This window comes from Pseudophryne corroboree, chromosome 6, assembly GCF_028390025.1.
Source record: "Pseudophryne corroboree isolate aPseCor3 chromosome 6, aPseCor3.hap2, whole genome shotgun sequence".
Lineage (NCBI taxonomy): Eukaryota > Metazoa > Chordata > Amphibia > Anura > Myobatrachidae > Pseudophryne > Pseudophryne corroboree.
Window position 1 is genome coordinate 167,531,220 of NC_086449.1, and position 26,868 is coordinate 167,558,087.

General features: G+C 47.8%; 1 protein-coding gene across 1 annotated transcript in view; it reads right to left on the reverse strand.

The window, feature by feature from the left end:
• SNRNP27 (small nuclear ribonucleoprotein U4/U6.U5 subunit 27) overlaps positions 1–26,868 on the reverse strand; it is a 135,253-nt gene that overhangs the window by 69,044 nt on the left and 39,341 nt on the right. Inside the window, exon 4 of the mRNA XM_063932098.1 lies at positions 24,636–24,715. Within this exon, the coding sequence (XP_063788168.1) occupies positions 24,636–24,715 (80 nt within the window). The remainder of the gene's footprint in view (positions 1–24,635; positions 24,716–26,868) is intronic.

Genomic DNA, 26,868 nt, shown 5'->3' on the forward strand with positions numbered 1-26,868 from the left:
TTATATTCCTTTGCAAGATCCACACGGGTTTAACAGATGGCTTTATGTGCCGACGTCCCGGCTGTAATAGTTAGTTCAGAGTAAACAGAGAGTTAGATAATTACCTCCTGTAGCTGTCACAGTTGTGACTGAGATCGTCCTTCCTTTCCCGGTGGTGAGGCTATCACCGCCCCGGGCGTGCTGTATCAGGGGTCCGCGAATGAATAGGAGACAAAGTCCTCACAGATCGTTCCTGCTGAAATTACGTGCCGTCTTCCCTCTCCCGGTGGTGAGGCCGTCACCGCTCCGGGTATAGTGCTCCGAATGTTCGTAAATGCAGCCCACAGATATCCTGCTGTTTGCAGAGTGATGGTATTCGGCAGACAGGTTAACAAGCAGGAGGGGTGGCAATATGGAAGGTGCTTACTCGTAATGATGCGGCTGCAGAATCTCTGTGTATACTTTCAAAAGCCAATTCCGTTTCTCCCGGTGGATCAAAGCACTGCTGGGAGTCCAATGTAGCGTCAACGCGTTTCGTCCCACAATGCCTTGGGACTTCCTCAAGACTTGAGGAAGTCCCAAGGCATTGTGGGACGAAACGCGTTGACTTTTCCATCTCCAACTTCCTTCATCTCCCAGCCATTACTGGGACGTGGATTACCCCCTCTGACATCACTTCTCATGATGCTCTCCCTGCTGGGGGCCTCACATTCTCCCCCCCCCCTCCTTCTCTGACCTGCGGGTCGCCATGGTGGTGGTGTTGGGGTCCTTTTACCCTCTACCCTTTACATTGTCTACATTTGAGAACCATGCTATACGCCTCTTCCAACCTGTTCATCTTCAAGCAGCTGTCATTTACTGTCCCCCTGGCACTCTCTCCAAATTCCTCAACACTGCTTCCTGGCTTCCTCACTTTCGACATTCCCTCTATTATCTTAGGCTATTTTATCCCAATCGATATCCCCACAAAATCCTCTTCACTTGGTGTCTCCCAGTGGACCTCCTCACCATCCCAGGTGAATGGGAGCTCACTTGATATGGTTTTCATTTACCAGTACGATATTTCCGATTTCTCCAACTTCCCTCTCTGACCACCACCTGCTCTATTTCAACGTATCTCTCTGCTTCTCCAACTCTACATCCTAAGGCTACCATCACTAAACGTAACATTGAGGCTATCAATGCCACTTCCCTACTGTATCCTCCCTCTGACTCACTTCTCTCTCCTCATCTCTCTCATGCCCTGAACAAGCCACTTCCCTATATAAGACTTGAGGAAGTCCCAAGGCATTGTGGGACGAAACGCGTTGACGCTACATTGGACACCCAGCAGTGCTTTGATCCACCGGGAGAAACGGAATTGGCTTTTGAAAGTATACACAGAGATTCTGCAGCCGCATCATTACGAGTAAGCACCTTCCATATTGCCACCCCTCCTGCTTGTTAACCTGTCTGCCGAATACCATCACGCTGCAAACAGCAGGATATCTGTGGGCTGCATTTACGTACATTCGGAGCACTATACCCGGAGCGGTGACGGCCTCACCACCGGGAGAGGGAAGACGGCACGTAATTTCAGCAGGAACGATCTGTGAGGACTTTGTCTCCTATTCATTCGCGGACCCCTGATACAGCACGCCCGGGGCGGTGATAGCCTCACCACCGGGAAAGGAAGGACGATCTCAGTCACAACTGTGACAGCTACAGGCGGTAATTATCTAACTCTCTGTTTACTCTGAACTAACTATTACAGCCGGGACGCCGGCACATAAAGCCATCTGTTAAACCCGTGTGGATCTTGCAAAGGAATATAATCTGACACATATTGTCTTTAAAAGGACACGTGGTATTTACTTCAATACATTATAACATATTCATCTGAGCTGTTACTACAGTTATATTTATCTATAATTCTTGGAATGTGCCATAATTATTAAATGTCTGATGCTTGCATAGAAATTTTATATAGGTTTTATTTTTATGGTGGAGTATTTGGTTTAAAATAAAAAGTATTTTATTGTTTACAAACAGTCTCCCGACCTCATTTCTGACAACTTCACAGCCTAATAATTATTATAATAATTAGTATTATCATTACTATTTTATTCTATTAACAGCGCGATGTTTCTTAAATCTGTATCAATCTTCCTTAAAAATCAATTTCTGTAACATCTAAACGATTCACTTAAAACTAAATAACTGCTGTCGAACACTCGCATCTACCAGCGCTGTACTATCACCTAATGCTCAGTCTCTCATTCAGCCACCACACATATTTTCACTTTTCCACCCCTATTTACCTCACCCACACTGCGTCAAGGCTGACAACACATCCAACACTCCTCGTCTACCTAATCCTTTATTTTGCCCTCTGGTACCACCTCTATCCTTCTCTCCTAGTCTCTTACATCTCCCCTCCTCTGCCTAACATCCTCCCCTCTGCTTGCCTTCCGCTTCTCCCCTGTTACCCCACTGTCATTCACTTCTGCAGCTCCACAGACCCTCTACTCAACCACTCAGCCCTGCTCCCTCTTTCCTCTGTCATCTCCTCACCTTCATCAGTATCACATTGTACTCCATCGGTGCCAAACTCCTGCAGTTTCTCCTCCTAGCTCAGGAGCAAAGACCATCACTACACCGTCTGTATCCTTGCCTTCCAAACTAATCTCACCTCAACACTACAGCAACCCTGATAATCTCATTTGCATCTCTCCCACAAACTCCTACCACCTATCCTGTGCTGTCTGGAATTCCAGATCTGTTTGTAACAAACTGGTTTCCACTCATGACTTTTCCATCTCCAACTTCCTTCATCTCCCAGCCATTACTGGGACGTGGATTACCCCCTCTGACATCACTTCTCATGATGCTCTCCCTGCTGGGGGCCTCACATTCTCCCCCCCCCCCCTCCTTCTCTGACCTGCGGGTCGCCATGGTGGTGGTGTTGGGGTCCTTTTACCCTCTACCCTTTACATTGTCTACATTTGAGAACCATGCTATACGCCTCTTCCAACCTGTTCATCTTCAAGCAGCTGTCATTTACTGTCCCCCTGGCACTCTCTCCAAATTCCTCAACACTGCTTCCTGGCTTCCTCACTTTCGACATTCCCTCTATTATCTTAGGCTATTTTATCCCAATAGATATCCCCACAAAATCCTCTTCACTTGGTGTCTCCCAGTGGACCTCCTCACCATCCCAGGTGAATGGGAGCTCACTTGATATGGTTTTCATTTACCAGTACGATATTTCCGATTTCTCCAACTTCCCTCTCTGACCACCACCTGCTCTATTTCAACGTATCTCTCTGCTTCTCCAACTCTACATCCTAAGGCTACCATCACTAAACGTAACATTGAGGCTATCAATGCCACTTCCCTACTGTATCCTCCCTCTGACTCACTTCTCTCTCCTCATCTCTCTCATGCCCTGAACAAGCCACTTCCCTATATAATGCATTCCTTACTTCTGGTGTTGACTCCGTCACTCCACAGACCACTATTCACTCTAGCAGATCAACATCTCAACCCTGGCACACCAAAGGCACCAGATATCTGCAAAAATGCTCACGTACTGCCGAGAGACAGTGGTGGAAATCACGTTCTATGGCAGACTTCCTCCAAACTTATGCTCTCATCCTTCAGTGCTGCCCTTTCCCTCACTAAACAGTCGTACTTCAAGAATATCATCTCCTCAGAGTCTTTGAACCCCCAGCGCCTCTTTTCCACTGCCTCCCTCCTCAGTCCACCTCATCTCCCCTCCCCAATCTCTGCTTTTGGCTTTGCTACTTACCTCACATTCAAAACTGACTACATACTTCAAGATATCACATCCCACCAGCCACCTCATTTCCCTTACCACCCCCCTCCCCAGCCCTCTTACTAACTCTGACATCTTTCTCCCATATATCTGGTGGGATAGTCGTGGCTATCATCCCCCCTCCCCCATGACCCTATCCCCTTCCGCCTGTTCCCATCTTACCCACCTCCTCAATCTCTCCCTCTTATCAGGCACTGTCCCCTCTGCCTTCAAGCATGTACTAATCTACCATATTCTTAAAAAAAAAGATCCTTGATCCAAACACCCTCTCAAACTACCGACCCATCTCCCTCCTCCCTTTTGCCTCCAAACTCCTTGAGCGTATTGTCTACAACCGCCTTTCTTTCCTCCCACTCACTGCTTGACCCATTCTAATCTGGTTCCGTCCTATTCCACTCCACTCAAACTGTCCTCATGAACATCTGCAATGACCTCCTTGCTGCTAAATCCAAGGACCACTACACTCTGATTATTCTCCTTGAACTCTCCGCTGCTTTTGACATTGTGGACCACTCTATCCTTGTGTAAATCTTTCACTCACTTAGTCTGTGTGATACTGCCCTCTCCTGGCTGTCCTCCTACCTCTCTGACCATTCCTTCTCTGTCTCTTCTCATGACTCCACCTCCCCCCACTTCTACTAACAGCAGGTGTCCCACAAGGCTCTGTTCTTGGTCCTCTACTTTTCTCTTTCTATACATCCTCTTTAGGTGAGCTCATTAACTCTTGATTTACAATATCATCTCTATGTCGATGATACTCAAATCTACCTTTCTTCTCCTAACCCCGCCCCCTCCCTGCTCTCCTCACTCATATCTCCAACTGTCTCTCTGCTACATCTTCTTGGATGTACCAATGCTTTCTAACGCTTTCTTAAATGCAACATGTCTTAGAGAGCAGATCATCTTCCCATCCTCGTGCACAACCTCACCTCCCACAATTTCATTATCTATTGATGGACCTACTATCTCCTCTAGACCCCAAGTGCACGGTCTTAGAGTAATCCTCGAATCCTACCTCTCCTTCAAACCAAACATTCAGCAACTCTCACAAACGTTTTCATCTCAAAAGATATTTCCAGGATCAGACACTTTTTCACACAGGATACTACTAAGACCCTTATCCACTCACTGGTCATCTCCAGACTGGACTATTGTAATCTCCTACTAGTTGGCATCTCTGACAAATGCTTCTCTCCACTCCAATCTATCCTCAATGCTGCAGCCAGTCTCATCTTACTTACCAAACCTACTACATCCACCTCCCCTCACTGGCTCCCCTTCCCTTTCAGAATCTAATTCAAGCATCTAAGACTACCTTACAAGGCCCTCACTCACTCCTCTCCCATTTACATCTCTGACCTTATCTCCCTTTACACTCCCACCATCCCTCTTCGCTCCACTAATGCACGATGCCTCTCCTGCCTACTGATTACTTCCTCCCACCTCCATGATTTTTCACATGCTGCTCCCTTTCTCTACAATTCTCTACCTCTTTGCCTCAGACTCTCCAACTCTCTACAAAACTTCACGATCCACTTCACCAAACCCAAACAACTCTCATCCTAACCCTCTATCCACCCAATCTGTGTCACTGCTGTGTCTATCTGCCACTCGAGCAGGGCCATCTTCCCTCATGTGCTTTTCCTTCTTTTACTTAAACCATCTTCTACTCCAAACTCCCATTGATGGCACCAAATTGTCAGTTTTCCGCCACCCTGTTATTTATTTCAGCGTTGTCTGCTGATGCAGCTATGTTTATATACCCTGTACTTGTCCTACACTGTCTTGAACTGTATGTCACTGTTTTCTTGTTTTGCTCATTTGTTTATGTACTCTGTAATTGGGCGCTGAGGATCCTTTGTGGCGCTACATAAATAAAGAAAAAAATTATAAAAATAAAAAGGACACTTTCCACTACTTGTCTCTATACAGAAGAGAGATAACCCACTGTAAGGCACTACTGCCATGGAGTATGGAAGGAGGCATACAGAACAATCTAAAAAGCTTGCCAACCTCTACCGAGTATTTGTTCCAATTGGTGTCTGCATAATGTTTTTTTTAATTCTTCAATAAACAAATGTAAATGTACAAGGTGAGTAATAAACAAAAATAAATAAATGAACCACACCAGATTTTAAAGGTTAACAAAAAAAGGCATGGTAAATGCTATAAAAAAATCTTAGTACATAAACTAAAAGTGCATGAAATACAGTTCATTTTCAATTGGTTTTGAATATATCATCCAGATGGTGGCCTTCATTCGCGATACACATTTGTAGTTTACTTCTGCTACTTTTGTCACTTGTGAGCAGAATATGTTGAAGGATAGCCTCACAACATGCCATACTGTTCCAGCTGTACAGATTGAGGTTTGTTCAGGAGCTTAATGAATGTGACTTGGAGAACCGAATGGCATGTTGAAAGGATATCCTTCAAAATGTTCCTGCAAACGCTGTTCTGCTCACAAGTGACAAAGCTCTTTCACATGTAGCTTATACACAGCAGAGATAGACAAGTACACATGACCAAATAACTAGGACAGCTCCACAGATCAGTGATTCCCAAACTGGGATGCCACGAGGATCTTGTCTCGGGTTGGTGGCCCAGGACCAAATCAAATTATTTATGGTCAAGATGCTAAGCAAAACTAGTACGAGCGGCTGCCAATCATAAAATATGTGGACATTCAGAAGCACAACTGTATACCACCATATAACTAAACCTAAAGGATGACAGGCAGGAACAATTACTTAATTAAAAAAAATAAGATTTTAAACCTACCGGTAAATCTTTTTCTCGTAGTCCGTAGAGGATGCTGGGGACTCCGTAAGGACAATGGGGATAGACGGGCTCCGCAGGAGACATGGGCACTTTAAGAAAGACTTTGACTCTGGGTGTGCACTGGCTCCTCCCTATATGCCCCTCCTCCAGACCTCAGTTAGAGAGAGAAACTGTGCCCAGAGGAGACGGACAGTACGAGGAAAGGATTTTTGTTAATCCAAGGGCAAGATTCATACCAATCACACCGTATAACTTGTGATAAACTAACCAGTTAACAGTATGAAAAAACAACATAGCATCAGTCGGAAACCGATGAAAACTATAACATAACCCTTATGTAAGCAAAACTATATACAAGTCTTGCAGAAGTAGTCCGCACTTGGGACGGGCGCCTAGCATCCTCTACGGACTACGAGAAAAAGATTTACCGGTAGGTTTAAAATCTTATTTTCTCTTACGTCCTAGAGGATGCTGGGGACTCCTTAAGGACCATGGGGATTATACCAAAGCTCCCAAACGGGCGGGAGAGTGCGGATGACTCTGCAGCACCGATTGAGCAAACAGGAGGTCCTCCTCAGCCAGGGTATCAAACTTATAGAACTTTGCAAAGGTGTTTGACCCCGACCAAGTAGCAGCTCGGCACAGCTGTAGTGCCAAGACCCCTCGGGCAGCCGCCCAAGACGAGCCCACCTTCCTAGTGGAATGGGCCTTAACCGATTTCGGTAACGGCAATCCTGCCGTAGAGTGCACCTGCTGAATCGTGTTACAGATCCAGCGAACAATAGTCTGCTTTGAAGCAGGGCCGCCAACCTTGTTGGCTGCATACAGGACAAACAGTGCTTCTGTTTTTCGGATCCTAGCCGTTCTGGCCACGTAAATTTTCAAAGCCCTGACCACATCAAGGGACTCGACAATGCTCGACAATAGGTTGGTTCATATGAAAGGATGAGACCACCTTAGGTAGGAATTGAGGACGGGTCCGCAATTCCGCTCTGTCCATATGGAAAACCAGATAGGGGCTTTTATGTGATAAAGCCGCCAATTCCGAAACTCACCTAGCCGAAGCCAAGGCTAACAACATGACCACCTTCCAAGTGAGATATTTCAACTCCACTGTTTTAAGTGGTTCAAACCAATGTGACTTAAGGAAACTTAACACCACGTTAAGGTCCCAAGGCGCCACCGGAGGTACAAAAGGAGGCTGAATATGTAGTACTCCCTTCACAAAAGTCTGTACTTAAGGTAAAGAGGCCAATTCCTCTTGAAAGAAAATGAATAAGGCCGAAATCTGAACTTTAATGGAGCCTAATTTTAGGCCCAAATCCACTCCAGTTTGTAGGAAGTGAAGAAAACGGCCTAGATGGAATTCTTCCGTAGGAGCATTCCTGGCCTCACACCAAGAAACATATTTACGCCATATACGGTGATCATGTTTAGCTGTCACATCCTTCCTAGCCTTTATTAGCGTAGGAATAACCTCATCCGGAATACCTTTATCCGCTAGGATCCGGCGTTCAACCGCCATGCCGTCAAATGCAGCCGCGGTAAGTCTTGGAACAGACAGGGACCTTGTTGTAACAGGTCCTGCCTTAGAGGAAGAGGCCACGAATCTTCTGTGAGCATTTCCTGCAGATCCGGATACCAGGTCCTTCGTTGCCAATCCGGAACAATGAGTGTTGTTCTCACTCCTCTTATTCTTATTATTCTCAACACCTTGGGTATGAGAGGAAGAGGAGGAAACACATAGACCGACTGGAACACCCACGGTGTCACTAGGGCGTCCCCAGCTACCGCCTGAGGGTCTCTTGACCTGGCGCAATACCTTTGTAGCTTTCTGTTGAGACGGGACGCCATCATGTCTATTTGGGGCAGTCCCCACCGACTTGCAATCTGCGTGAAGACTTCCTGATGAAGTCCCCACTCTCCCGGATGCAGGTCGTGTCTGCTGAGGAAGTCTGCTTCCCAGTTGTCCACTCCCAGAATGAACACTGGTGACAGAGCGCTTACATGATTTTCCGCCCAGCGAAGAATTCTGGTGGCTTCCGCCATTGCCACTCTGCTCCTTGTGCCGCCTTGGCGGTTTACATGAGCTACTGCGGTGACGTTGTCTGACTGGATCAGAACTGGTCGATCGCGAAGTAAGATCTCCGCTTGACGTAGGGCGTTGTATATGGACCTTAGTTCCAGGATGTTGATGTGAAGACAAGTCTCTTGACTTGACCAAAGGCCTTGGAAATTTCTTCCCTGTGTGACTGCTCCCCAACCTCGGAGGCTCGCGTCTGTGGTCACCAGGATCCAGTCCTGAATGCCGAACCTACGGCCCTCTAGAAGGTGAGCCCTTTTCAGCCACGACAGGAGAGATACTCTGGCCCTGGGGGACAGGGTGATCCGCTGATGCATTTGCAGATGTGACCCGGACCATTTGTCCAATAGGTCCCATTGGAAGGTCCTTGCATGGAATCTGCCGTAGGGAATGGCTTCGTATGTCGCCACCATTTTTCCCAGGACTTGAGTGCAATGACGTATTGACACTTGTTTTGGCTTCAACAGGTTCATGACTAGAGTCATGAGTTCCTGCGCTTTTTCTGTTGGAAGAAAAACCCTCTTCTGGTCTGTGTCCAGAATCATGCCCAAGAAGGGCAGACGAGTTGTAGGATTCAGCTGCGACTTTGGAATATTGATAATCCAGCCGTGTCGCTGTAACACATTCAGTTAAAGTGATACGCTGTTCAGCAACTTCTCCCGTGATCTCGCTTTTATGAGGAGATCGTCCAAGTACGAGATAATTGTGACACCCTGCTTGCGCAGGAGCACCATCACATCCGCCATTACCTTGGTGAAAATTCTCGGGGCCGTGGAAAGCCCAAAAGGCAATGTCTGAAATTGATAATGACAATCCTGTACCGTAAATCTCAGGTACGCCTGATGAGGAGGATATATGGGAACATGCAGGTATGCATCCTTTATGTCCAGAGATACCATAAAATCTCCCCCTTCCAGGCTGGCGATGACCGCTCTGAGCGATTCCATCTTGAACTTGAACCGTTTTAAGTAAAGGTTCAGGGATTTTAAATTCAAAATGGGTCTGACCGAACTGTCAGGTTTCGGGACCACAAACAGAGTTGAGTAGTACCCCTTCCCTCTTTGAAGCAGGGGAACCTCTACCACCACTTGTTTAAGACACAATTTGCGAATCGCATGTAACACTATCTCCCTCTCCAGGGGGGAAGTCGGTAGAGCAGATTTGAAAAACCGTCGAGGAGGCACCTCTTCGAATTCCAGCTTGTAACCCTGGGAAAAAATCTCTATTGCCCAGGGATCCACCTGTGAGTGAACCCAGATGTGGCTGAAAAGTGGAAGACGTGCCCCCACTGGAGCGGACTCCCTCAAGGGAGCCCCAGCATCATGCGGTGGATTTTGCAGAGGCCGGGGAGGACTTCGTTTCCTGGGAACTAGCTGTGTTGTGCAGCTTTTTCCCTCTGCCCTTACCTCTGGCCAGAAAGGACGATCCACGTACTCTCTTGCTTTTATTGGAACGAAAGGACTGCATTTGATAATGAGGCGCTTTCTTAGATTGTGAGGGAATATATGGCAAAAAATTCGATTTACCTGCCGTACCGTGGAGACGAGGTCCGAGAGGCCCTCTCCAAACAATTCCTCACCCTTGTAAGGCAACAACTCCATATGCCTCTTGGAGTCGGCATTACCTGTCCACTGTCGGGTCCATAAGACACGCCAAGCAGAAATAGACACAGCGTTTATCCTGGAACCCAGTAAACTAATGTCTCTTTGAGCATCCCTCTTATATAAGACAGCATCTTTTATATGCCCCAGGGTCATTAAAATGGTATCCTTATCAAGGGTCTCAATATCCGCTGATAAGGAATCTGTCCACGCTGCCACAGCACTACAAACCCAGGCCGACGCACTAGCCGGTCTGAGTAACGTACCAGAATGTGTGTAAATGGACTTCAAGATAACCTCCTGCTTGCGGTCAGCAGGATCCTTGAGGGTAGCCGTATCTTGGGATGGCAGCGCTATCTTTTTTGATAAGCGCGTCAAAGCTTTGTCTACCCTAGGGGAGGATTCCCACCGTATTCTGTCCTGCGATGGGAAAGGATACGCTATTAGAATCCTTTTGGGAATCTGCAGTTTTTTGTCTGGAGTTTCCCACGCTTTTTCGCATAATTCGTTCAGCTCATGTGAGGAGGGAAAGGTGACCTCAGGTTTCTTCCCCTTATACATGTGTACCCTCGTGTCAGGGACAGGGGCTTCCTTAGTGATATGCAAAACATCTTTTATTGCGATAATCATATATCGAATACATTTAGCCACCTTTGGCTGTAATAAGACAGAGAGAGAGAGTATGCCAGCACACACCCCAGCGCTATATGACCCAGGAAAAAACACAGTATGTTTACCCAGTAGCGCTTTTGTTATGTATATGCGCCAATTATGTGCCCCCCCTCTACTTTAAAACCCTTCTTTCACCGTGTGTTAAGCAGGGGAGAGTCCGGGGAGCTTCCTCTCAGCGGTACTGTGGAGAAAAATGGCGCTGGTGAGTGCTGAGGGAGAAGCCCCGCCCCCTCGACTGCGGGCTTCTGTCCCGCTCAAATTTCTCAATAATATGGCGGGGGCTCTTTATATACATGTACAGTGCCCAGCTGTACATGTATATATATATATATACATATGCCACAGGAGAGGTTTATATTGCTGCCCAGGGCGCCCCCCCCCCCCCTGCGCCCTTACAGTGACCAAGGTGTGTGAGGTGAATGGGAGCAATGGCGCACAGCTGCAGTGCTGTGCGTTACCTCTATGAAGATCAAGGTGTCTTCTGCCGCCTCTGATGTCTTTTCCTCAATACTCACCCGGCTTCTATCTTCCGGCTCTGCGAGGAGGACGGCGGCGCGGCTCTGGGACGGACGGCTAGGGTGAGACCTGCGTACCGATCCCTCTGGAGCTAATGGTGTCGAGTAGCCTAAGAAACAGAGCCCTGAAACTCAGAGAAGTGGGTCTGTTTCTCTCTCCTCGGTCCCTCGATGCAGGGAGTCTGTTGCCAGCAGTGCTCCCTGAACATAAAAAAACCTAACTAAAATGCTTTCTTTACAGGAAACTCAGGAGAGCTCCTGAAATGCACCCAGTCTCCACTGGGCACAGTATCAAACTGAGGTCTGGAGGAGGGGCATAGTGGGAGGAGCCAGTGCACACCCAGAGTCAAAGTCTTTCTTAAAGTGCCCATGTCTCCTGCGGAGCCCGTCTATCCCCATGGTCCTTACGGAGTCCCCAGCATCCTCTAGGATGTTAGAGAAAAATCTAATTTAACAATGAAAAACTTTTTTCTTAGGGGTGCCGTGAAAAAAATGCTGATACGCTAGTGCGCCGTGATGCAAGAAAGTTTGGGAACCACTGGTATAGATCCTAACATCTTTATACTTCGAGACTAAACAGTACAAATCCAGTCCTCATGATTGATCACGTTTTGGTTGAAGTATACACAGTAGAGTCACATTATTATGGTGACCTCCTACTTGTTATGTTGGCAGCGCATAGCCCATGAAGTACTTCACGTGTGCTGGCTCGGTGGGTATAGGTAAGGTGTGCGATAGGCTGTAAGCACTTGGATAAATCTCCCCTTTTACCCATGACAGCAGCAAATGATCCGAGTTACAAAAATAAGATTTTACTTACCGATAAATCTATTTCTCGGAGTCCGTAGTGGATGCTGGGGTTCCTGAAAGGACCATGGGGAATAGCGGCTCCGCAGGAGACAGGGCACAAAAAGTAAAGCTTTTTCCGATCAGGTGGTGTGCACTGGCTCCTCCCCCTATGACCCTCCTCCAGACTCCAGTTAGGTACTGTGCCCGGACGAGCGTACACAATAAGGGAGGATTTTGAATCCCGGGTAAGACTCATACCAGCCACACCAATCACACCGTACAACTTGTGATCTAAACCCAGTTAACAGTATGATAACAGCGGAGCCTCTGAAAGATGGCTTCCTTCAACAATAACCCGAATTAGTTAACAATAACTATGTACAATTTATGCAGATAATCCGCACTTGGGATGGGCGCCCAGCATCCACTACGGACTCCGAGAAATAGATTTATCGGTAAGTAAAATCTTATTTTCTCTATCGTCCTAGTGGATGCTGGGGTTCCTGAAAGGACCATGGGGATTATACCAAAGCTCCCAAACGGGCGGGAGAGTGCGGATGACTCTGCAGCACCGAATGAGAGAACTCCAGGTCCTCCTTAGCCAGAGTATCAAATTTGTAAAATTTTACAAACGTGTTCTCCCCTGACCACGTAGCTGCTCGGCAAAGTTGTAATGCCGAGACCCCTCGGGCAGCCGCCCAAGATGAGCCCACCTTCCTTGTGGAGTGGGCCTTTACAGATTTAGGCTGTGGCAGGCCTGCCACAGAATGTGCAAGTTGGATTGTGCTACAGATCCAACGAGCAATCGTCTGCTTAGACGCCGGAGCACCCATCTTGTTGGGTGCATACAATATAAACAACGAGTCAGATTTTCTGACTCCAGCTGTCCTTGCAATATATATTTTTAATGCTCTGACAACGTCCAGTAACTTGGAGTCCTCCAAGTCACTTGTAGCCGCAGGCACTACAATAGGCTGGTTCAGATGAAATGCTGACACCACCTTAGGGAGAAAATGCGGACGAGTCCGCAGTTCTGCCCTGTCCGAATGGAAAATCAGATATGGGCTTTTGTAAGATAAAGCTGCCAATTCTGACACTCTCCTGGCAGAAGCCAGGGCTAGAAGCATGGTCACTTTCCATGTGAGATATTTCAAATCCACCTTTTTTAGTGGTTCAAACCAATGAGATTTTAGGAAATCCAAAACCACATTGAGATCCCACGGTGCCACTGGAGGCACCACAGGAGGCTGTATATGCAGCACTCCCTTAACAAAGGTCTGGACTTCAGGGACTGAAGCCAATTCTTTTTGAAAGAAAATCGACAGGGCCGAAATTTGAACCTTAATAGATCCCAATTTGAGACCCATTGACAATCCTGATTGCAGGAAATGTAGGAATCGACCCAGTTGAAATTCCTCCGTCGGAGCACTCCGATCTTCGCACCACGCAACATATTTTCGCCAAATTCGGTGATAATGTTGCACGGTTACTTCCTTCCTTGCTTTAATCAAAGTAGGAATGACTTCTTCCGGCATGCCTTTTTCCTTTAGGATCCGGCGTTCAACCGCCATGCCGTCAAACGCAGCCGCGGTAAGTCTTGAAACAGACAGGGACCCTGCTGAAGCAAGTCCCTCCTTAGAGGTAGAGGCCACGGATCTTCCGTGATCATCTCTTGAAGTTCCGGGTACCAAGTCCTTCTTGGCCAATCCGGAACCACTAGTATCGTTCTTACGCCTCTTTGCCGTATAATTCTCAATACTTTTGGTATGAGAGGCAGAGGAGGAAACACATACACCGACTGGTACACCCAAGGCGTTACCAGCGCGTCCACAGCTATTGCCTGCGGATCTCTTGACCTGGCGCAATACCTGTCCAGTTTTTTGTTGAGGCGAGACGCCATCATGTCCACCATTGGTCTTTCCCAACGGGTTACCAGCATGTGGAAGACTTCTGGATGAAGTCCCCACTCTCCCGGGTGAAGATCGTGTCTGCTGAGGAAGTCTGCTTCCCAGTTGTCCACTCCCGGGATGAACACTGCTGACAGTGCTATCACATGATTCTCTGCCCAGCGAAGAATCCTTGCAGCTTCTGCCATTGCACTCCTGCTTCTTGTGCCGCCCTGTCTGTTCACATGGGCGACTGCCGTGATGTTGTCCGACTGGATCAACACCGGTTTTCCCTGAAGCAGAGGTTCTGCCTGGCTTAGAGCATTGTATATTGCTCTTAGTTCCAGAATGTTTATGTGAAGAGACGTTTCCAGGCTCGTCCATACTCCCTGGAAGTTTCTTCCTTGTGTGACTGCTCCCCAGCCTCTCAGGCTGGCGTCCGTGGTCACCAGGATCCAATCCTGTATGCCGAATCTGCGGCCCTCCAATAGATGAGCACTCTGCAACCACCACAGAAGAGACACCCTTGTCCTTGGAGACAGGGTTATCCGCAGGTGCATCTGAAGATGCGACCCTGACCATTTGTTCAACAGATCCCTTTGGAAAATTCTTGCGTGGAATCTGCCGAATGGAATTGCTTCGTAAGAAGCCACCATTTTTCCCAGGACTCTTGTGCATTGATGTACAGACACCTTTCCTGGTTTTAGGAGGTTCCTGACAAGCTCGGATAACTCCTTGGCTTTTTCCTCCGGGAGAAAAACCTTTTTCTGAACCGTGTCCAGAATCATCCCTAGGAACAGCAGACGAGTTGTCGGCATTAACTGGGATTTTGGAATATTCAGAATCCACCCGTGCTGTTTTAGCACTTCTTGAGACAGTGCTAATCCCATCTCTAGCTGTTCTCTGGACCTCGCCCTTATTAGGAGATCGTCCAAGTATGGGATAATTAATACGCCTTTTCTTCGAAGAAGAATCATCATCTCGGCCATTACCTTTGTAAAGATCCGAGGTGCCGTGGACAATCCGAACGGCAGCGTCTGAAACTGATAGTGACAGTTTTGTACAACGAACCTGAGGTACCCCTGGTGTGAGGGGTAAATTGGAACGTGGAGATACGCATCCTTGATGTCCAAGGATACCATAAAGTCCCCCTCTTCCAGGTTCGCTATCACTGCTCTGAGTGACTCCATTTTGAACTTGAACTTCTTTATGTACAGGTTCAAGGACTTCAGATTTAGAATAGGCCTTACCGAGCCATCCGGCTTCGGTACCACAAAAAGAGTGGAATAATACCCCTTCCCTTGTTGCAGAAGAGGTACCTTGACTATCACCTGCTGAGAGTACAGCTTGTGAATGGCTTCCAAAACCGTCTCCCTTTCGGAGGGGGACGTTGGTAAAGCAGACTTCAGGAAACGGCGAGGTGGATCTGTCTCTAATTCCAACCTGTATCCCTGAGATATTATCTGCAGGATCCAGGGATCTACTTGCGAGTGAGCCCACTGCGCGCTGTAATTTTTGAGACGACCCCCCACCGTCCCCGAGTCCGCTTGAGAAGCCCCAGCGTCATGCTGAGGCTTTTGTAGAAGCCGGAGAGGGCTTCTGATCCTGGGAAGGAGCTGCGTGTTGCTGTCTCTTCCCTCGACCTTTGCCTCGTGGCAGATATGAATAGCCCTTTGCTCTCTTATTTTTAAAGGAACGAAAGGGCTGCGGTTGAAAAGTCGGTGCCTTTTTCTGTTGGGGAGTGACTTGAGGTAGAAAGGTGGATTTCCCGGCTGTAGCCGTGGCCACCAAATCTGATAGACCGACTCCAAATAACTCCTCCCCTTTATACGGCAAAACTTCCATATGCCGTTTTGAATCCGCATCGCCTGTCCACTGTCGCGTCCATAAAGCTCTTCTGGCCGAAATGGACATAGCACTTACCCGTGATGCCAGTGTGCATATATCCCTCTGTGCATCACGCATATAAAGAAATGCATCCTTTATTTGTTCTAACCACAGTAAAATATTGTCCCTGTCCAGGGTATCAATATTTTCAATCAGGGATTCTGACCAAACTACCCCCGCACTGCCCATCCAGGCAGTCGCTACAGCTGGTCGTAGTATAACACCTGCATGTGTGTATATACTTTTTTGGATATTTTCCATCCTCCTATCTGATGGATCTTTAAGTGCGGCCGTCTCAGGAGAGGGTAACGCCACTTGTTTAGATAAGCGTGTTAGCGCCTTGTCCACCCTAGGAGGTGTTTCCCAGCGCTCCCTAACCTCTGGCGGGAAAGGGTATAATGCCAATAATTTCTTTGAAATTATCAGCTTTTTATCAGGGGCAACCCACGCTTCATTACACACGTCATTTAGTTCTTCTGATTCAGGAAAAACTATAGGTAGTTTTTTCATACCCCACATAATACCCTGTTTAGTGGTACCTGTAGTATCAGCTAAATGTAACGCCTCCTTCATTGCCAAAATCATATAACGTGTGGCCCTACTGGAAAATACGGTTGATTCGTCACCGTCACCACTGGAGTCATCGCCTGTGTCTGGGTCTGTGTCGACCGACTGAGGCAAAGGGCGTTTCACAGCCCCCGACGGTGTTTGAGTCGCCTGGACAGGCACTAATTGATTGTCCGGCCGTCTCATGTCGTCAAACGACTGCTTTAGCGTGTTGACACTATCCCGTAGTTCCATAAATAAAGGCATCCATTCTGGTGTCGACTCCCTAGGGGGTGACATCCTCATATTTGGCAATTGCTCCGCCTCCACACCAATATCGTCCTCATACATGTCGACACACACGTACCGACACACAGCAGACACACAGGGAATGCTCCTAACGAAGACAGGACCCACTAGCCCTTTGGGGAGACAGAGGGAGAGTTTGCCAGCACACACCAAAAGCGCTATATATATATCAGGGATAGCCTTATAATAAGTGCTCCCTTATAGCTGCTTTGTTATATCAAAATATCGCCATAAATGTGCCCCCCCCTCTCTGTTTTACCCTGTTTCTGTAGTGCAGTGCAGGGGAGAGACTTGGGAGCCGTCCTGACCAGCGGAGCTGTGAGAGGAAATGGCGCCGTGTGCTGAGGAGATAGGCCCCGCCCCTTTTCCGGCGGGCTCGTCTCCCGCTATTTAGAAAAATTAGGCAGGGGTTAAATATCTCCATATAGCCTCTAGGGCTATATGTGAGGTATTTTTAGCCTTTATAGGTACTCATTTGCCTCCCAGGGCGCCCCCCTCCCAGCGCCCTGCACCCTCAGTGACTGCCGTGTGAAGTGTGCTGAGAGGAAAATGGCGCACAGCTGCAGTGCTGTGCGCTACCTTTAGAAGACTGCAGGAGTCTTCAGCCGCCGATTCTGGACCTCTTCTGATTTCAGCATCTGCAAGGGGGCCGGCGGCGTGGCTCCGGTGACCATCCAGGCTGTACCTGTGATCGTCCCTCTGGAGCTTGATGTCCAGTAGCCAAGAAACCAATCCATCCTGCACGCAGGTGAGTTGACTCCTTCTCCCCTCAGTCCCTCGCTGCAGTGATCCTGTTGCCAGCAGGAATCACTGTAAAATAAAAAACCTAGCTAAACTTTCTCTAAGCAGCTCTTTAGGAGAGCCACCTAGATTGCACCCTTCTCGGCCGGGCACAAAAATCTAACTGGAGTCTGGAGGAGGGTCATAGGGGGAGGAGCCAGTGCACACCACCTGATCGGAAAAAGCTTTACTTTTTGTGCCCTGTCTCCTGCGGAGCCGCTATTCCCCATGGTCCTTTCAGGAACCCCAGCATCCACTAGGACGATAGAGAAAAGGGATGATTATCAGCTTTCAGGCCAAGGGTAGCAGTAATTCTGAAACAGCGCAGTGTGTGAACTGTTCGCGTGCTGCTGTGCTGAAGGTGTATTTTGACTGGACAAATGGCACCACTGCGAATAACTGATCAAGAAACTGCGGAGCACCATGTGCCATTGATGTGAGAGGTGAACGTCGGCTACGAAGGTGTGTGATGGCCGACCGACATGCTACAAAGGAGCAGCTCACTGTCCAAATGTACCCGGGGCTACCAGACTGGTGTCTAAAGTGACAGTTCAGTGAACTCTACTGCGTATGGGGATTTGCTCAGTTAGCTGGTGGTCATAATAATGTGACTCGACTGTGTATAATGGGAAGTAATCATATTACCGGCAGTCGGGATCCCGCCGCTCATTATACCGAACCCGGGATCCCGACCGCTGGAAATCCCGACAGTCGGCATGCCTACTAACAGGGACTATTCCCATTCGTGAGTGTCCACGAAACCCATAGAGTGGGGATAGAACCTGTGGAGTGTGCAGCGAGCCCGCAAGGAACTTTGTTGCGCTCGTCCCACCACCACCGGCAATCTGGCAGCCTGGATCCTGGCATTAAGATGCAGACCTCTGGGATCCCAACCTTGTATAACTACCTATATCTCAGGAAAGCATCTATTTTAACTGCATTTTTTGTCTGTTGAAATAAATATCTGTGCTTAATTTCTTACATGTTCCAAGATCTCAAGTATACACATCCATAGCTCATGTTTTCGAGGCACCATGGGTAACTTTCTGCAGTTTTATTTCAGTTGCAAAAATTGGCTAATGCGGATCGATTAGTTCATAGGTCCTCAAAATCATTCCACAAAATTTTGAATAGCATTTACCATGCCTTTTTTGTTAAATTTTAAAATCTGGGAGACTTTTTGACTCACACTATACAAAAAAACCCTAAAAATATCAAACTTTCCTTTAGTATACATAGCTAGCAGTTCAACATAATAGTCCCACAAGAAGCTTAATTATAATAAGATTTTACTTACCGATAAATCTATTTCTCGGAGTCCGTAGTGGATGCTGGGGTTCCTGAAAGGACCATGGGGAATAGCGGCTCCGCAGGAGACAGGGCACAAAAAGTAAAGCTTTTCCAGATCAGGTGGTGTGCACTGGCTCCTCCCCCTATGACCCTCCTCCAGACTCCAGTTAGGTACTGTGCCCGGACGAGCGTACACAATAAGGGAGGATTTTGAATCCCGGGTAAGACTCATACCAGCCACACCAATCACACCGTACAACCTGTGATCTAAACCCAGTTAACAGTATGATAACAGCGGAGCCTCTGAAAGATGGCTTCCTTCAACAATAACCCGAATTAGTTAACAATAACTATGTACAATTTATGCAGATAATCCGCACTTGGGATGGGCGCCCAGCATCCACTACGGACTCCGAGAAATAGATTTATCGGTAAGTAAAATCTTATTTTCTCTATCGTCCTAGTGGATGCTGGGGTTCCTGAAAGGACCATGGGGATTATACCAAAGCTCCCAAACGGGCGGGAGAGTGCGGATGACTCTGCAGCACCGAATGAGAGAACTCCAGGTCCTCCTTAGCCAGAGTATCAAATTTGTAAAATTTTACAAACGTGTTCTCCCCTGACCACGTAGCTGCTCGGCAAAGTTGTAATGCCGAGACCCCTCGGGCAGCCGCCCAAGATGAGCCCACCTTCCTTGTGGAGTGGGCCTTTACAGATTTAGGCTGTGGCAGGCCTGCCACAGAATGTGCAAGTTGGATTGTGCTACAGATCCAACGAGCAATCGTCTGCTTAGACGCAGGAGCACCCATCTTGTTGGGTGCATACAATATAAACAACGAGTCAGATTTTCTGACTCCAGCTGTCCTTGCAATATATATTTTTAATGCTCTGACAACGTCCAGTAACTTGGAGTCCTCCAAGTCACTTGTAGCCGCAGGCACTACAATAGGCTGGTTCAGATGAAATGCTGACACCACCTTAGGGAGAAAATGCGGACGAGTCCGCAGTTCTGCCCTGTCCGAATGGAAAATCAGATATGGGCTTTTGTAAGATAAAGCTGCCAATTCTGATACTCTCCTGGCAGAAGCCAGGGCTAGAAGCATGGTCACTTTCCAAGTGAGATATTTCAAATCCACCTTATTTAGTGGTTCAAACCAATGAGATTTTAGAAAGTCCAAAACCACATTGAGATCCCACGGTGCCACTGGAGGCACCACAGGAGGCTGTATATGCAGCACTCCCTTAACAAAGGTCTGGACTTCAGGGACTGAAGCCAATTCTTTTTGAAAGAAAATCGACAGGGCCGAAATTTGAACCTTAATAGATCCCAATTTGAGACCCATAGACAATCCTGATTGCAGGAAATGTAGGAATCGACCCAGTTGAAATTCCTCCGTCGGAGCACTCCGATCTTCGCACCACGCAACATATTTTCGCCAAATTCGGTGATAATGTTGCACGGTTACTTCCTTCCTTGCTTTAATCAAAGTAGGAATGACTTCTTCCGGCATGCCTTTTTCCTTTAGGATCCGGCGTTCAACCGCCATGCCGTCAAACGCAGCCGCGGTAAGTCTTGAAACAGACAGGGACCCTGCTGAAGCAAGTCCCTCCTTAGAGGTAGAGGCCACGGATCTTCCGTGATCATCTCTTGAAGTTCCGGGTACCAAGTCCTTCTTGGCCAATCCGGAACCACTAGTATCGTTCTTACGCCTCTTTGCCGTATAATTCTCAATACTTTTGGTATGAGAGGCAGAGGAGGAAACACATACACCGACTGGTACACCCAAGGCGTTACCAGCGCGTCCACAGCTATTGCCTGCGGATCTCTTGACCTGGCGCAATACCTGTCCAGTTTTTTGTTGAGGCGAGACGCCATCATGTCCACCATTGGTCTTTCCCAACGGGTTACCAGCATGTGGAAGACTTCTGGATGAAGTCCCCACTCTCCCGGGTGAAGATCGTGTCTGCTGAGGAAGTCTGCTTCCCAGTTATCCACTCCCGGGATGAACACTGCTGACAGTGCTATCACATGATTCTCTGCCCAGCGAAGAATCCTTGCAGCTTCTGCCATTGCACTCCTGCTTCTTGTGCCGCCCTGTCTGTTCACATGGGCGACTGCCGTGATGTTGTCCGACTGGATCAACACCGGTTTTCCCTGAAGCAGAGGTTCTGCCTGGCTTAGAGCATTGTATATTGCTCTTAGTTCCAGAATGTTTATGTGAAGAGACGTTTCCAGGCTCGTCCATACTCCCTGGAAGTTTCTTCCTTGTGTGACTGCTCCCCAGCCTCTCAGGCTGGCGTCCGTGGTCACCAGGATCCAATCCTGTATGCCGAATCTGCGGCCCTCCAATAGATGAGGACTCTGCAACCACCACAGAAGAGACACCCTTGTCCTTGGAGACAGGGTTATCCGTAGGTGCATCTGAAGATGCGACCCTGACCATTTGTCCAACAGATCCCTTTGGAAAATTCTTGCGTGGAATCTGCCGAATGGAATTGCTTCGTAAGAAGCCACCATTTTTCCCAGGACTCTTGTGCATTGATGTACAGACACCTTTCCTGGTTTTAGGAGGTTCCTGACAAGCTCGGATAACTCCTTGGCTTTTTCCTCCGGGAGAAAAACCTTTTTCTGAACCGTGTCCAGAATCATCCCTAGGAACAGCAGACGAGTTGTCGGCATTAACTGGGATTTTGGAATATTCAGAATCCACCCGTGCTGTTTTAGCACTTCTTGAGACAGTGCTAATCCCATCTCTAGCTGTTCTCTGGACCTCGCCCTTATTAGGAGATCGTCCAAGTATGGGATAATTAATATGCCTTTTCTTCGAAGAAGAATCATCATCTCGGCCATTACCTTTGTAAAGATCCGAGGTGCCGTGGACAATCCGAACGGCAGCGTCTGAAACTGATAGTGACAGTTTTGTACAACGAACCTGAGGTACCCCTGGTGTGAGGGGTAAATTGGAACGTGGAGATACGCATCCTTGATGTCCAAGGATACCATAAAGTCCCCCTCTTCCAGGTTCGCTATCACTGCTCTGAGTGACTCCATCTTGAACTTGAACTTCTTTATGTACAGGTTCAAAGACTTCAGATTTAGAATAGGCCTTACCGAGCCATCCGGCTTCGGTACCACAAAAAGAGTGGAATAATACCCCTTCCCTTGTTGTAGAAGAGGTACCTTGACTATCACCTGCTGAGAGTACAGCTTGTGAATGGCTTCCAAAACCGTCTCCCTTTCGGAGGGGGACGTTGGTAAAGCAGACTTCAGGAAACGGCGAGGTGGATCTGTCTCTAATTCCAACCTGTACCCTTGAGATATTATCTGCAGGATCCAGGGATCTACCTGCGAGTGAGCCCACTGCGCGCTGTAATTTTTGAGACGACCGCCCACCGTCCCCGAGTCCGCTTGAGAAGCCCCAGCGTCATGCTGAGGCTTTTGTAGAAGCCGGGGAGGGCTTCTGTTCCTGGGAAGGAGCTGCGTGTTGCTGTCTCTTCCCTCGACCTCTGCCTCGTGGCAGATATGAATAGCCCTTTGCTCTCTTATTTTTAAAGGAACGAAAGGGCTGCGGTTGAAAAGTCGGTGCCTTTTTCTGTTGGGGACTGACTTGAGGTAGAAAGGTGGATTTCCCGGCTGTAGCCGTGGCCACCAAATCTGATAGACCGACTCCAAATAACTCCTCCCCTTTATACGGCAAAACTTCCATATGCCGTTTTGAATCCGCATCGCCTGTCCACTGTCGCGTCCACAAAGCTCTTCTGGCCGAAATGGACATAGCACTTACCCGTGATGCCAGTGTGCAGATATCCCTCTGTGCATCACGCATATAAAGAAATGCATCCTTTATTTGTTCTAACGACAGTAAAATATTGTCCCTGTCCAGGGTATCAATATTTTCAATCAGGGACTCTGACCAAACTACCCCAGCACTGCCCATCCAGGCAGTCGCTACAGCTGGTCGTAGTATAACACCTGCATGTGTGTATATACTTTTTTGGATATTTTCCATCCTCCTATCTGATGGATCTTTAAGTGCGGCCGTCTCAGGAGAGGGTAACGCCACTTGTTTAGATAAGCGTGTTAGCGCCTTGTCCACCCTAGGAGGTGTTTCCCAGCGCTCCCTAACCTCTGGCGGGAAAGGGTATAATGCCAATAATTTCTTTGAAATTATCAGCTTTTTATCAGGGGCAACCCACGCTTCATTACACACGTCATTTAATTCTTCTGATTCAGGAAAAACTATAGGTAGTTTTTTCATACCCCACATAATACCCTGTTTAGTGGTACCTGTAGTATCAGCTAAATGTAACGCCTCCTTCATTGCCAAAATCATATAACGTGTGGCCCTACTGGAAAATACTGTTGAATCGTCACCGTCACCACTGGAGTCAGTGCCTGCGTCTGGGTCTGTGTCGACCGACTGAGGCAAAGGGCGTTTCACAGCCCCTGACGGTGTTTGAGTCGCCTGGACAGGCACTAATTGATTGTCCGGCCGCCTCATGTCGTCAAACGACTGCTTTAGCGTGTTGACACTATCCCGTAGTTCCATAAATAAAGGCATCCATTCTGGTGTCAACTCCCTAGGGGGTGACATCCTCATATTTGGCAATTGCTCCGCCTCCACACCAATATCGTCCTCATACATGTCGACACACACGTACCGACACACAGCAGACACACAGGGAATGCTCCTAACGAAGACAGGACCCACTAGCCCTTTGGGGAGACAGAGGGAGAGTTTGCCAGCACACACCAAAAGCGCTATATATATATCAGGGATAGCCTTATAATAAGTGCTCCCTTATAGCTGCTTTGTTATATCAAAATATCGCCATAAATTTGCCCCCCCCTCTCTGTTTTACCCTGTTTCTGTAGTGCAGTGCAGGGGAGAGACTTGGGAGCCGTCCTGACCAGCGGAGCTGTGAGAGGAAATGGCGCCGTGTGCTGAGGAGATAGGCCCCGCCCCTTTTCTGGCGGGCTCGTCTCCCGCTATTTAGAAAAATCAGGCAGGGGTTAAATATCTCCATATAGCCTCTAGGGGCTATATGTGAGGTATTTTTAGCCTTTATAGGTATTCATTTGCCTCCCAGGGCGCCCCCCTCCCAGCGCCCTGCACCCTCAGTGACTGCCGTGTGAAGTGTGCTGAGAGGAAAATGGCGCACAGCTGCAGTGCTGTGCGCTACCTTTAGAAGACTGCAGGAGTCTTCAGCCGCCGATTCTGGACCTCTTCTGACTTCAGCATCTGCAAGGGGGCCGGCGGCGCGGCTCCGGTGACCATCCAGGCTGTACCTGTGATCGTCCCTCTGGAGCTTGATGTCCAGTAGCCAAGAAGCCAATCCATCCTGCACGCAGGTGAGTTGACTCCTTCTCCCCTCAGTCCCTCGCTGCAGTGATCCTGTTGCCAGCAGGAATCACTGTAAAATAAAAAACCTAGCTAAACTTTTTCTAAGCAGCTCTTTAGGAGAGCCACCTAGATTGCACCCTTCTCGGCCGGGCACAAAAATCTAACTGGAGTCTGGAGGAGGGTCATAGGGGGAGGAGCCAGTGCACACCACCTGATCTGGAAAAGCTTTACTTTTTGTGCCCTGTCTCCTGCGGAGCCGCTATTCCCCATGGTCCTTTCAGGAACCCCAGCATCCACTAGGACGATAGAGAAATATTATTACTTAAGCGTAGCAACAAGAATCAACTTCTATTACCTTGGTGGTGTCAAATGAGCCAAAACCCATCACTTTCATCATTTCAATCTCCTCTTCCGTTTTTCCCTCAAGCTCCTCCTCTGGGTGGAAAAAATAAAACATAAACAATGTAAATAATGAAAGTAATTTAAAAAAATAAGGGGGGGGGGGGGTATCAATCCAACACAATACTTGTAAACTCCAAATACAGTGGGGCAAAAAAGTATATGGACAGCCACCAATAGTGCAAGTTGACCCACTTAAAAAGAGGAGAGAGGTCTGTAATTTCCATCATAAGTACACTTCAACTGTGAGACAGAATCTGAAGAAAAAAAACCCCAGGAAATCACATTGTATGATTTTTAAACAATTTATTTGTATATTCTTGCGGAAAATAAATATTTGGACAATCAAAAAGTTTAACTCAATACTTTGTAATATAACCTCGGTTGGCAATTACAGAGGTCAAACGTTTCCTGTAGTTCTTGACCAGGTTTGCACACACTGTAGCAGGTATTTTGGCCCACTCTTCCATGCAGATCTTCTCTAGATCTGTCATGTTTTGGGACTGTCGCCGGGCAACGCGGACTTTCAACTCCCTCCAGATTTTCTATTGGGTTGAGGTCTGGAGACTGGCTAGGCCACTCTAGGACCTTGAAATGCTTCTTACGGAGCCACTCCTTAGTTGCCCGGGTGGTGTGTTTGGGGTCATTGTCATGCTGGGAGACCCAGCCACGTTCCATCTTACTGAGGGAAGGAGGCTTTTGCCCAAAATCTCACGATACATGGCCCCATTCATCCTCTCCTTAATACGGATCAGTCGTCCTGTCCCCTTTGCAGAAAAGCAGCCCCAAAGCATGATGTTTCCACCCCTATGCTTCACAGTGGGTATGGTGTTCTTGGGATGCCATTCATCATTCTTCTCCCTCCAAACACGGCGAGTGGAGTTTATACCAAAAAGTTCGATTTTGCCCTCATCTGACCACATTACATTCTCCCAATCCTCCTCTGGATCATCCAGATGGTCACTGGCAAACATTAGACGGGCTTGGACATGTGCTTGCTTAAGCAGTGGGACCTTTCGGGCGCTGCAGGATTTCAATCCATGACGACGTAGTGTGTTACTAAAGGTAACCTTTGTGACGGTGGTCCCAGCTCCCTTGAGGTCATTGACCAGGTCCCTCGTGTAGTTCTGGGCTGATTCCTCACCGTTCTCAAGATCACTGATACCCCACGAGGTGAGATCTTGCATGGAGCCCCAGGTCGAGGGAGATTGTATTTCTTCCATTTTTTAATAATTGCGCCAACAGTTGGGGGTATATGCAATTGCGGTCGAATTCCCGAAATTGTCGAATTTCGGGTCATTTTCGACCAAAAAAAAAATTCGCCTATGCAATTCAGTGCTTTCCGACCAAAAAACGGACTTTCAAAATTCGACTTTTTGAAATTCGAATTTTTGCAAATTCGACTTTTCTGCAATGATATAAGTGCTGCAATTCGACCAAAGCATATTCAATTCAAGTTTGGAAATTCGACAGCAGTGCTTTTAGACAGCAAATTCGTCATTTTCAATCCGCCACACTTTGGAGGGTGAAAACAAATAAAAAAATTTTAAACATGTTTTTTTTTGTTTGTTTTTTTTTGGGAATAGCAGATCTATTTATATTAGAAGGGATTAGGTACTTTTTTTTTTTTTTTTTGGAGGCACAAATATTATTTATATATTTTTTAAAATATTATTTTTTTTTTTATTTTTTTTATTGCTGGAACGGTAAAATCCTAAAAAAAAATGGCGTGGGGTCCCCCCTCCAAAGCATAACCAGCCTCGGGCTCTTCGAGCTGGTCCTGGTTCTAAAAATGCGGGGGAAAAATTGACAGGGGATCCCCCGTATTTTTAAAACCAGCACCGGGCTCTGCGCCTGGTGCTGGTGCCAAAAATACGGGGGACAAAAAGCGTAGGGGTCCCCCGTATTTTTAACACCAGCATCGGGCTCCACTAGCTGGACAGATAATGCCACAGCCGGGGGTCACTTTTATGCCGTGCCCTGCGGCCGTGGCATTAAATATCCAACTAGTCACCCCTGGCCGGGGTACCCTGGGGGAGTGGGGACCCCTTCAATCAAGGGCCCCCCCAGCCACCCAAGGGCCAGGGGTGAAGCCCGAGGCTGTCCCCCCCCATCCAATGGGCTGCGGATGGGGGGGCTGATAGCCTTTTGTGATCATGAAAAGAATATTGTTTTTTCCAGCAGTACTA